This window comes from Sceloporus occidentalis, unplaced genomic scaffold, assembly GCF_023333645.1.
Source record: "Sceloporus occidentalis isolate IW3139 unplaced genomic scaffold, rSceOcc1.0.p SCAF_3, whole genome shotgun sequence".
Lineage (NCBI taxonomy): Eukaryota > Metazoa > Chordata > Lepidosauria > Squamata > Phrynosomatidae > Sceloporus > Sceloporus occidentalis.
Genome location: NW_028316983.1, coordinates 122,049,021 through 122,061,970, shown reverse-complemented (window position 1 = coordinate 122,061,970; position 12,950 = coordinate 122,049,021). Strand labels below are relative to the sequence as shown.

General features: G+C 43.9%; 1 protein-coding gene across 11 annotated transcripts in view; it reads left to right on the top strand.

The window, feature by feature from the left end:
- PRRC2C (proline rich coiled-coil 2C) overlaps nt 1-12,950 on the top strand; it is a 194,983-nt gene that overhangs the window by 91,631 nt on the left and 90,402 nt on the right. For all 11 annotated transcript variants that reach the window (XM_089516032.1, XM_089516035.1, XM_089516025.1 and 8 more), the window contains 2 exons: nt 4,144-4,349; nt 4,454-4,608. In XM_089516032.1, coding sequence (XP_089372158.1) covers nt 4,144-4,349; nt 4,454-4,608 — 361 coding nt within the window. The remainder of the gene's footprint in view (nt 1-4,143; nt 4,350-4,453; nt 4,609-12,950) is intronic.

Genomic DNA, 12,950 nt, shown 5'->3' with positions numbered 1-12,950 from the left:
AAAGTACTGTAGTTAGTACTTTCCTGTTTTTTTCTGTTGATTCCACTCTCTTCGTTGAGAGTTTTTCATTTTTCTGCCTTACCAGCCAGATGTGTCTCCCTTTGCTCACAAATTAAATATCTTACAGATGTAGGAGATAATGTAGAGGGAGAGACAGTAGATAAAGAGAGTGAACTGCACAGATATAGGATGGGGAACACCTGGCTGAACAAGACTATATGTGAAAGGGATCTAGGAGTCCAAGTAGACCACAAGTTGAATATGAGAACAGTGTGATGTGGCAGCTAAAAAGATCAATGCAATTTTAAGCTGCATCAATCGAAGTACAGTTTTGTGTGCCTTCACTCCAACCCTAAGGAAACCTGTCATGGGATATTCTTGGCAAGATTTGTTCAGGGGTATAAAAAGACTTAATTTGTATTGAGCAATTTTCTAGTGTATAAGACGACTGGTGGTATAAGACGACCCCAACTTTTCCAGTTAAATTATAGAGTTTGGGATATACTCACCATATAAGACTAACCCTCTTCCAATGCACACCAAATAAAGTCTTTTTAAAAAAAATAGATTTGATTTCAATATGGTAATTTTAATTCAAATGCTTATGACATGCAGGTACTTAGCAGGAAAACTGTCACTTATAAACATAATAATAAACATAAATTTATTATTATTATTATTATTATTATTAAACAAACAATTTATTTAACAATAATAACAAATTATTAAATTTATTTAACTAAAATTTAGTTAACTGAATAGGTTAACTGTGTCAATGAACCAGTAAAAGGGTTATTTTTATTTAAGAGGAACTCCCAAAGTCTCCCAGGCTAACGGGAGCAGGGAAATTTCAGCCCCAGTGCCTGTGAGGGAGAGGGGCAACTAAACACGAAAAAGGCCCCTCAAAGCAGCCAAAACTGGGCGAGGAGCCCACGGAGCCCAAATGGAAGCTTGAAAATGGTGCCTGAGGGAGGGAGGAGAACGGCCCCCGAAAACGGCCAAAATGCGGCGAGGAGCCCAACAGAGCCCTGAAAATGGCGCCTGAGGGAGGGAGGGTGATAGGCCCCTCAATGCACCCAAAACAGGGCAGGGAGCCCACGGCACCAAACGGAGGCAAGGGAAGCTGCCGTCAAACGCCCGGGAGCGAGAGAGAGAGGAAGCCCCAATGTGCCTCAACAGCGGGGCAGGAAGCCAGGGAAATGTTTTTGAGCTCCCGCACCATATGCAGCAACTGCAGATTCTCCAGTCTGGCTTGGAACAACACCCGGCGTATAAGATAACCCCCGACTTTTGAGAAGATTTTCCTGGGTTAAAAAGTCATCTTATACACCAGAAAATACGGTAGATAGTTTTGCTTTAGTACTTGTTAGTATCTTTGCCAAATGTTAGCAGACTAATAGTTTTATTGTGTGCCTTCAAGTTGCTTTCAACAATCATGCAGTATTCTTGGCAGGACTTTTTCAGAGGTATAAAAAGGCTTAATTTGTATTCAGCAAGCTGTTAGATAGTTTTGCTTTATCTCAGTAGTTCAAAAGAAGCATACTTTCTCTTCAACCCACCTGCCCATACAGTTCTCATGGCTATTGGGGTCGATCATAACTTCACACTTCAGTTTTCTTCATTCTCTTCTGTACTATATAATCAATGGGAATCCATGTTGCAGGGGACAGTACCCTAGTTCAAGGACCTTCTGTAGCCAGCCATAAGGAACTAGTGTTTGATCATGGGATAATCTGCCTAGATTTGTTGCTGAAGGGCCAGTTCTGCCACTTATTGCAAGAGGATGCTGGACATCATCAGATAAAGAATGGACCTTGGAGGACAGTGAAGTCCCTGACCCATCATCATCATCATCATCATCATCATCATCATCATCATCATCATCATCCTTTTTAGCATTATTATCATCATTTTATCTTTTACCATTATAAATGGATAAAAAGCTGTGTATTAGTACAGTAAACCACCCCTGCCTTAAGAGTTTTTCCCTTAGGTGAAGTATATTTATCTGTAGTGGCAAAAGAAATAGGACAAAAAGGAAAGCAAAAATTGGGGGTATGGGGAAGAACTTGCTTTTGGAATTAAAGAGGAATTACTTCTAAACAATCCTGTAAAGGTGGAATTTTTGTCTGTCAAAAAAATCATTAACCTGTTAGATACCCAGGCAAGGTCACTGTTCCCCAAAACTTCTAAAGTAAGGTAGCAAAATGAAACTTCAGAGATAAGATCAGAAGGTGCCTTGCTGAGAATAAGGAGCATTGCAGAGGTATTAACTGAAGAAACCAAGGAAATTATTATTATTATTATTATTATTATTATTATTATTATTAACCTTTATTTATAAAGCGCTGTAAATTTACACAGCGCTATACATACAATCTTTTAGTTAGACAGTTCACTGCCCGCAGGCTTACAATCTAAAAAGACACGACACAAAAGGAGAAGGGAGAGGTGGTGGGGAAGGGGATGAAGACCAGCAGTTGTTCTCTACCTCCGAGGCCAGGACCAAGGCAGATGGAATGGAGGAAGGGCTTGGGTTCTTAATGGATGGTCAAAAGGAGAAGGGAATGACAGTAGGGAAGGGGGAAAGTCCAGCTCATCTGCTCTCTCACATAAGCCTCTCTCCCCCTCAAGATGGTGGTCGGAAGGAGGGCTCTTTTTCTTTCAGGCGAGGCCTGTTGTTGCTGGCCTTCCTCTCTCCTCCTCAAGATGGTGGTCGGAAGGAGGGCTCTTTGTCTTCCCAGGTGAGGCCTGTTGTTGCTGGCCTTCCTCTCTCCCCCTCAAGATGGTGGTCGGAAGGAGGGCTAGAATATTAGGACTACAGGCAGTTTTAGAAGTCACACTTCTACTGAATCCATGCCCACCTGACGCTTGCTTTATAAAAGAGTTAGGTGTGGGTTTAAAAGAGATGGTAAATAGTCTTCAACTAACAGTATATGGTTTAAGACAAGGAGCCACAGGCTGTATTCTATATCTGTAAAAGTAGACAAGAAATATAACTGAAAAGAATTGTCCTGACTGAATTCTCAAGCTTCTGCTAGTCTCCCTTCAAGCCAAGGGATGGGAGAGGTCTTCCATTGTACTGCCTGAGTGAAATGCTCTCATTGTTCTTATAAGTATTTTTGTACAGTGCTCCCTTCCCTTACACGTAGATTCGTTCTGGACCCCCACCCACCCACCCACCCCGCGTAAGGGAAAAATGCATAAAGGGAAGCAGCGTAAGCCACACCCCCGTATAACACGGGCGCACTGTATGTGCAAGTTTTTCTTGAATGACTTTATATTAGTCCTTCTGCAATTTTCATAACTCTCTCAACCCTCTTTATTTGTCACTATCCTTTCTAAATTCACTGTGATACCTCACCATGTTTTTGTTAATGTGTTAACTTCAGTTAAAGGTCTAATGGTGTTGTTTCCTTCATGTCATGTGCATGAAATGCACAGATATAGGATGGGCGACACCTGGCTGAACAAGACTACATGTGAAAAGGGTTTAGGGGTTCAAGTAGATCACAAGTTGAACATGAGTCAACAGTGCGATGTAGCAGCTAAAAAGCCCAATGCAATTTTAGGCTGTATCAATAGAAGTATAGTTTCTAGATCAAGGGAAGTAATAGTGCCACTCTATTCTGCTTTGGTCAGACCCCACCTGGAATATTGTGTCCAGTTCTGGGCACCACAATTCAAAAAGGATGTGGACAAACAGGAGCATGTCCAAAGGACGTGTTTAGCCTGGAGAAGAGATAGTTAAGAGGTGATATGATAGCCCTGTTTAAACATTTGAAGGGATGTCATGTTGAGGAGGGAGCAAGCTTGTTTTCTGCTGCTCCAGAGAACAGGACCCGGAACAGTGGATGCAAGCTACAGGAAAAGAGATTCCACCTCAACATTAGGAGGAATATCCTGACAGTAAGGGTTGTTCGACAGTGGAACACAGTCCCTTGGAGAGTGTTGGAGTCTCCTTCCTTGGAGGTCTTTAAGCAGAGGCTGGATGGCCATCTGTCGGGGATGCTTTGATTGTGATTTCCTGCATGGCAGGGGTTGAACTGCATGACCCTTGTGGTCTCTTTCAACTCTATGATTTTATGATCATTACTATAATGCTGCTCATATTTTGTTCCCTGGTTTCTTTTTCTGGTCTAGACCATTTGAAGAACAGACACCAGTGGTGATTAGTGCTGAGCAAATCAGCAACAGCTTACATCTAGAAGAAAGTGGAAGCAGTACTGCTGCATTAAAAGGGTCTAAAGATGCCAACAATAAGAAGCGAGAAGAACCCAAAGCTGGTCCAAAGAAACCCAAAGAGAAAGTGGATGCAATCTCGCAGTTTGATCTTAATAACTATGCAAGTAAGTTTTAGAGGTTTCCTAGGATTTTGTTGTTGTTGTTGTCTTTCAGAAACAGATCAGAGTTATCTATATTTCCAACTAAATATTCTATCATTTTGGTATAGGTGTTGTCATTATTGATGATCACCCTGAGGTGACAGTAATTGAGGATTCCCAGTCCAATTTGAACAATGATGGTTTCACTGAAGTGGTATCGAAAAAGCAACAAAAACGCTTACAAGATGAAGAACGCAGAAAGAAGGAGGAACAAATAGTACAGGTTTGTGTTTATGCATATTATAACTTTTTAAACACTGTCTTTTTGTTCAGACAATAATAGATTTGGATTGCTCCTCATTTTTCAAACTGCAAAGAAGTAGAAATATAGCCAGCCAAGCTAAGCAGGGACACATGGTTTAAACTTCTTTTATTACAACAGACCCTAACTCCTCCCCACCTTTTTCCTCCTGTCTTCGTTCAGACCAGATGAGATTCACTTCTCAGCTTGGCCAGCCTTTAATAATAATAATAGGATTTATTTATTTAGCTTATTCTTTCTCCTTTTTTTCTCACTTGCTCTAATTTGTCTCCTGCTCTGCTGTATTTCAAAGTTATACACTTTAATCTCTCACATTGTGGAGGAAGTGAAGGTCCCCCTTATAGAAGTACCTGTCACTAATTTTGTGTGCAGTAAGCTATTTCAGGGTTATAATAGCAAGAAAATCCATACACTGTTATGTAGTTTATATACTCCAAATCAGCTGCTTCCTTGGTATAAAATAATTTGACAAGGAAGCATTAAAATCTATTTTGAGTTAAATGGAACATTAAAATGACTGTGTGATTCTCATAGGAAAGATGGGAATCACACTTGGGAATGCAAGAAGTCACTTATCAGTGGACTTGATTTAACTCAAGCCCTCTTCAATGGGTTTTATTTCTAGTGGCATAGGAGCCCTGGTGGTGCAGTGATTAAATGCCTGTACTGCAGCCACTTACTCACAAACCTCAAGGTTGCGAGTTCAATACCAGCAAAAGGGCTCAAGCTTGACTCAGGCTTGCATTCTTCCGAGGTCGCTAAAATGAGTACCCAGCTTGTTAACTTACACTTTGTAAATCACTTAGAGAGTACTTAAGTGCACTGATAAGCCGTATAGAAATGTACTTGCTATTGCTATTCTATCCCAGAACAAAATTGCCCTTTGGAGGCACTTTCCCATGTGGCTGTCATCAGATCTGAAGTATTCTCTGACTGCTTACAGATATCAGGGCATACACCTTAGAGATCTGACCAAGGAGCTTGTCATAAGTGTGTTGGAATAGCTAGGAAACTACTAGTATAGACAATGCTGATTGTTTGGTGCTCTCAGAAACCGCAGGGCAGTGTAAACGTATTGAGGCTGTGTGCCATTAATATGTATTACTAGACTTTCAGCAAATCTGGGAAACAACTGCATGCTCATCCAGATGATTGCAAAATGTTCAAGTTATTTGCCAGGCAATGGCACAATCCAAGCAGTAACCCTTTGTCTGTGAGCAGAGAAGCATGTTCTGTCAGTATCAACCAACACATGAAAAGCAATGTCAACAGAATGATATGCTTTTCACAGATTCTGCCTGAGGAAAAGGATGTCCTTGCATGGCATAACATTCATTACAAAACTATATAATATCAGCCAGAAAGTTATGGAGTAGCTGTTGTTGTTGTGTACCTTCATATTGTTTCTGACTTACTGTGACTTTAAGGCAACCCTATACCTTTACTGATGGTTTTCACTGTACAGTTAACTTCAGGGCTTTTGTACCAAAATTAGAGTTGCCTCTTCAAAGAATAAGTAGAAAAGAATAGAAAGCCACTGTGAAGAAACCACAAAGCTGCTGCTTTAATAGTTAGAGCTATGGCATCTAATTTTCTGTTTTCATAGCAATCCTTGCTTTGATTAGAGTACACTCCAAATAACAAAGATATGGACCTTAGTTCTCTTCACTGAGAACTGTAAGGTGAGCATCGCATTGCAGTGTACATTGGCTACAACTCCAGATTACACTGAATTCAGTACATGTACATGTTGTAGCACCTGTGATAATGACAGTTATCACACTTAAGGGAGAAGTGCTAGGACATATATGCTGTAGCAGAGCTTTTACAGAAAGACATTTGTTGGAATGATACGTTTTGAATAAGTTGGGGAGTAGAGATGAGCTGTGTCCACTATGACCACATGCAGAGTTTATCAACGTAGGCAGGATGCATAGAAGAAGTTCTCTTTGAGAAGTCTGCAAAGGCTTCGAGCTTCAAGGAAAAAATTCCTCCTACACAAGCTTCAGCCTTGAGCTCCTGGCTTGAAGGAGTGGACCTCGGACAACAGGGTTCACTCAACACGAGGGCTTTAATCTTCGTTGCAAACTATTTACAAAGATCAAACAGTATCAGACAGCCATCTTGAATACTCTCCACAAACAAAGTGCTCCGTCAACCACCAACCTCAACAACCCAACGATGGAGATAGTCACCTTCTTCTCCCTTATGTAGGTGATCTACTTGGCAGTCATGTGACAGTCATGCCACCAATGAAACCTGACTGGTTTCATACCCAGTATCTGTTACATCATAACATTGCCCATGATGCACTGCTCGCCGACTTCACCTAGTTTGCATGTTGCATCAGACTTCCCATAATGCACTGCTCACCAAGTGCTAACTCATGCACCTGCCACTTGAACTGTAGTAACCTCAGCTCCAGTTCCTCCTAGTGGTCACATCCATGTCATTTTCAGAGGCCAATGTGGAACGTGGTCCTAACAATGGTGGAGTAAAATTAAATATATACAGCCATTTTTCCCCTCTGTTTGGTTTTAAAAGCATGGTCCATAGTAGAACACCTGTTTTCCTTTTAGACTTCTCAACCCACACATAAATAAGTCTTAGATCAGTTTTTTAGAACAGAAAGGCAGTAATGATAATAAGAACACTCCTCCCTTCCTAACTGTCATCTTTCGGCCTCTGAGGGAGAGAGAAGGCTGGCCCAGTACCATCAGGGGCTAGCCTGAAGAAAGAGGCTCCTCCCTCCCTAACTGTCATCGTTCGGCCTCTGAGGGAGAGAGAAGGCTGGCCCAGTACCATCAGGGGCTAGCCTGAAGAAAGAGGCTCCTCCCTCCCTAACTGTCATCATTCGGCCTCTGAGGGAGAGAGAAGGCTGGCCCAGTACCATCAGGTTAGCCTGAAGAAGAAGAGCCCTCCCTCCAGTCCATCTACCTTGGTCCAGGCCTCAGAGGGAGAGAAGAATGCTGGACCTGATTCCCTTCCCCCTTCACCATTCCCTTCTCCTTTTGTGTCGTGTCTTTTAGATTGTAAGCCTGAGGGCAGGGAACTGTCTGATTAAAAATAATAATTGTAAGCCGCCCTGAGAGCCATTAGGGCTGAAGGGCGGGGTATAAATACCTAAATAAATAAATAAATAAAGTCAAATAGACTAATCTTTGCTCAGCTCTGGGATGTGATAGAATTAAGAGAGTTGGCTATTGCAGTGACTAATTTGGTGGCATATGTATTAGCTCAGACACCAGTAGACAAGTTTTTCTTCCTCCATATAGTTTCAAAGTGGTGAGGAGAAATGAAGTTATCAAGGTAAGCTTTTTAATGTACAACAGGGTATTAAGCAGCATTTACTGTGCAAGAAATTCTTTTTCTGTGGTCCCAAAACAAAGTGGTGTTGTCCATTTACTGTAGACTCTGCACTCATTCTTTATACATTTAGATAATTTATTTCACACTTTTGTAATGTATAGGTCATAACATAGCTCTGTGAATATATTCACCAACAGCATAGAAGAAATGTTAGGTGAAAATGTTTTTGATGGGGGTATATCTATACATTTTGATGGGCCTGTTCAGTTATTCTTTTAGGTATCTGAGGGCATTTCTTCAAGGTAAATTTGCAGAATTGTGTTGCCTGAACCACTGTCATAAACTGTAACTACATTTAGGTGTAGCAGTTCCTCTGTTTACTTAACATTGATACAGTGTGTTCTTCTTCATGGTCTCTGCAAAGCACACATATGGGTTATTTTGCGCCTGCGCAGCAATTTTGGATCCTTCTGGAATCGCTAGGGAAGACTTTGGCGGTAGCTCAGCCCACCCTCTATATAGGCTCAGTATCTTCCCTCCCTTCTTCAGTTCCTTTTGTCTGCCACGTGAACAGCATAGGAACCTCGCTTGGAATTCGCTCCTTCCTTTCACTTTTGATTTTGACCACATTTTTGGCTCTCTCGGCTTGTTTTGGACTCTGATTACCGGTAACACTCGGCTTGTTTGACCATTCTCTCGTCAACAAAGTTCTCCATGAGATTCTTGCAAACAAGCTAGTGAAATGTGGGCTAGACAACATAACTGTTACATGGATTTGTAATTGGTTGACCACCCGAACCCAAAGGGTGCTCAACAATGGCTCCTTTTCATCCTGGAGAGAAGTGACCAGTGGGGTCCCACAGGGTTCTGTCTTCGGCCCAGTGCTATTCCACATCTTTATCAATGTCTTGGATGACAGAATTGGAAGCATATTTATCAAATTTGCAGATGACACCAAACTAGGAGGAGTAGCTAATACCTCAGAGGACAGGATCAAAATTAAAAATGACCTTAATAGATTAGAAAGCTGGGCCAAAGCAAACAAAATGAATTTCAACACGGAGAAATGTACGGTACTGCACTTAGGGCGAAAAAAATGAAATGCATAGATATAGAATGGGCAACACCTGGCTGAACGAGACTACATGTGAAAGGGATCTGGGAGTCCAAGTAGACCTCAAGTTGAACATGAGTCAACAGTGTGATGTGGCAGCTAACAAGGCCAATGCGATTTTGGGCTGCATCAATAGAAGTATAGTGTCTAGATCAAGGGAAGTAATAGTGCCACTCTATTTTGCTCTGGTCAGGCCTCACCTGGAATATTGTGTTCAGTTCTGGGCACCACAATTCAAAAAGGATGTGGAGAAACTGGAGCATGTCCAAAGAAGGGCGACTAAAATGGTGAAGGTCTGGAAACCATGCCCTATGAGGAACAACTTAGAGCTGGGGATGTTTAGCCTGGAGAAGAGAAGGTTGTGATATGATAACCCTGAGGGCTGGCTGTGTGCCGTAATAGATTTGATTTGATTTGACAGCCCTGAGGTGATATGATAGCCCTGTTTAAATATTTGAAGGCATGTCGTATTGAGGCGGGAGCAAGCTTGTTTTCTGCTGCTCCAGAGAACAGGACCCGGAACAATGGATGCAAGCTCCAGGAAAAGAGATTCCACCTCAACATTAGGAGGAACTTCCTGACAGTAAGGGCTGTCCGACAGTGGAACACACTCCCCGGACTGTAGTGGAGTCTCCTTCCTTAGAGGTCTTGCTGAATGGCCATCTGTCGGGGATGCTTTGATTGAGATTCCCTGCATAACAGGAGGTTGGACTGATGGCCCTCTATTATTCTATGATTCTTCTTCTACTCCTTCAAATCTCCACAATGTCTTCGCATTCTTTTAAAAAGTGCATGGAATGTGGAGGGAAAATTCCCAGCCACGATGGACACTCTGTGTGCCTCGTTTGCCTGGGCAAGGGCCACGCCACGGCGACATGCCCTCATTGCATGGCTTTCACCGCACAAGCCAGGAAGAATAGAGAGATGTGTCTATGTTCTATGCTCTACACACAGATCCTTAACCCTTCCTCTGAATCTAGGGTGCCTGCCAAGGCTCCTGCCGCCAAGGCTAAACCCTCTTCTTTTGCCTCCAGCGTACTTGCCAAACCTAATGCTACTGAGGGCAAACCCTTGTCTCCTGTCCCTGCGTCACCAACCCCAGAAAAATGGAAGGAGACCTACCAAGATGCAGCTGGACAGCTGACTTCTCTGAAACGGAAGAAATCATCAGACTCTTCCAAATCAGATAAGATGAAGCATAAGTCCTCTGAGGATTAGGAGGCTTCATGTTCAGGAAAGAAATCCCATCCCAACGTGGACTCTGAACCTATCCAATCTGTCAGTACTGAGTCGGGCTCGGCACTGTGTGCTCAGCCAACTCCTCAGGTTCGTCCGTCCCCGTGAGTCGCCCCTCGGTCCCGTACCGACATTTTCCAGACTCTGACGGAACCCTACCAACTTTCCGATGATGAAAGAGAAGGCTTTCCCCATGCCCATGTGATGCCAGCTGACCGGCTCTCTGCGACCTCTGACCTCATCTACCCCGATGAAGAGACCGGCGAAAACCTCTCTTCAGGCTTCCCTGAGCTCTCCAGACGGGACCTAATGTTCAATGAGCCTTCGAGCACATTTTTCTTGCCCCTTGACCCTTTAGTTTGGTTTTTTTGTTCTTACATCTGGGTTTTTTTGGTAGGTACCTTTGTTGGTATGCTTACTTCCACACCAGCATTCGACAAGGCCACCAAGACCTCTTGGCCTTTTCTGTCAGTCCCGATTGCTTTTGATACCGTGTTCTACCCTTCAGACTCTCCACAGCACCAAGGGTTTTCACAAAATGCATGGCGGTCATGGAAGCATACCTCAGCCAACAAAAAATCGTCTTTCCGTACCTCAACAATTGGTTATTTGTGGCCCCAACCAAGGACATGCTCCTGGCCAACATCAAATTTGCTCTCAAGCTTCTCCATACTTTGGGACTCATGGTCAACATGGACAAATCCACACTTTGTCCAACTCAGTACGTGCGCTTCATAGGTGCCATGTTGGGTTTCACGACCTCGACAGCCTATCTACCTCACGACAGGTTCGTCAACCTCAGGTCCTCCATCCAGTGTTGTCTCGCCTCCAGACACATCAGAGCGAGGACAGCTCAGGTCGCTGTCAGCCACATGGCATCCATGACCTATGTTACCCCTTGGGCCCGACTTCACATGCGGCCTTTTCAGTCCTGGCTCCAGTCTGTCTTCAACCCAGCTTTCGACCACCCTCAAAAGTGGATTACCATCCCGAGACCAGTCGCCTGCTCCCTTCGATCGTGGCTGGACCCTCAAAATGTCTACAGAAGCATGCCCTTCATCTCGTTACAGCCCCAAGTGACGCTCACCACGGACACCTCCAACACTGGTTGGGGAGCCCATTGTAACGACCTCTCCGTCCATGGAAGGTGGTCACCCAAAGAGCGCCAACTCCACATCAAGGCTCTGGAAATGCTGGCGGTACAGAAGGCATTGAAGTCCTTCGAACCCGTGCTCCAGAACCAAGTGGTCCTCCTCCTCACAACAGTGATGTATTACATCAACAAACAGGGTGGCACCAGATCTACCACATTTCTCAACCTCACGTTGAAGATCTGGAACTGTTGTATTCCCAAAAGCATCACCCTGCAAGCCATCCATCTTCCTGGAGAAGAGAATGAGCATTCAGACAAGCTGAGCAGAACTCTGGACTCTTGTCATGAATGGCAGCTTAATCCTCACTTTGTCTGCCACGTTTTTTCCCTGTGGGGTATGCCGGACATCGACCTTTTTGCCTCCCACCTCAACTTCCAATGCAGCCAGTTCTGTTCCAGGATCCCATCCACTTGGTCCTGAGGCAATGCCTTCCTCTTCCTCTGATCCGGCAAAAGGTTCTACGCCTTTCCTCCCTTTTTCTTATTTGAAATTCTTCAAAGACAATGTCATCCTTCGACCGGACATTTCTTTCCTGCCTAAGATAGTTTCTGTCTTTCACCTCAATCAAGACATCGTTCTCCTGACCACCAACATCGAGCCCCAACGCCATTCCCTCAATGTCAGGTGGGCCCTGGCCTACTACCTCGACAGAACTTGGTTCTCTCGGCATTCTCCGAGACTCTTTGTTTACTATTCAAATCTCAAACTGGGACTCCTGGCCACACCACAACGTTTTTCTAAATGGGTGACCTCCACTATCCATCTTTCCGATGAACTGTTTGGCAAGACTCCCCCTGCTCAAATTCGAGCTCATTCCACCAGGGCGGTAGCTACACCCTCTGCTTTCCTGTCTGGAATCTCATTGGAGGGCATTTGCAAGGCTGCGGTTTGGTCCCAACCTTTGACCTTTATCAAGCAGTATAGCCTTGACACCAGACACCGTCATGAAGCAGCCTTCTCCTTTCCGGCATTCATTGAGGTAAGTTGACGCTGTTAATAATTGACAATCACACTGTCTTTCCTGGTTAAAATCTTTATTGCCAGGACACTCCCTCCTCCTGGGTCTAACCCATCTGTGTACTTCACAGAGACCACAAAGAAGGGCAGGTTGCTCTTCTGCGAATCCACACAAATCCCGCCTCTGTCGTGTCCTGCGCTTTCTTCCTAGGTCTGCTCTTTCGGCGGACCTTTTGAACTGAAGAACGGCAGGAAGACACTGAGCCTATATAGAGTTTGGGCAGAGCTACCACCAAAAAGCCTTCCCTAGCAGTTCCAGAAGGATCTGAAATTGCTGCGCAGGCACAGAATAACCCATTTGTGTGGATTCGCAGATGACCACTCAAAGAACTACAGTTACAGGTAAGCAACCTGTCTTTCTGTGGTCCAAAATACACTGCAGAAATAATCCAGTTTGAGACTGCTTGAACTGCCCTGACACAGTGCTACGGAATCCTTGGAATTGTAGTTTGTTGTAGCATCAGAGTCCTCTG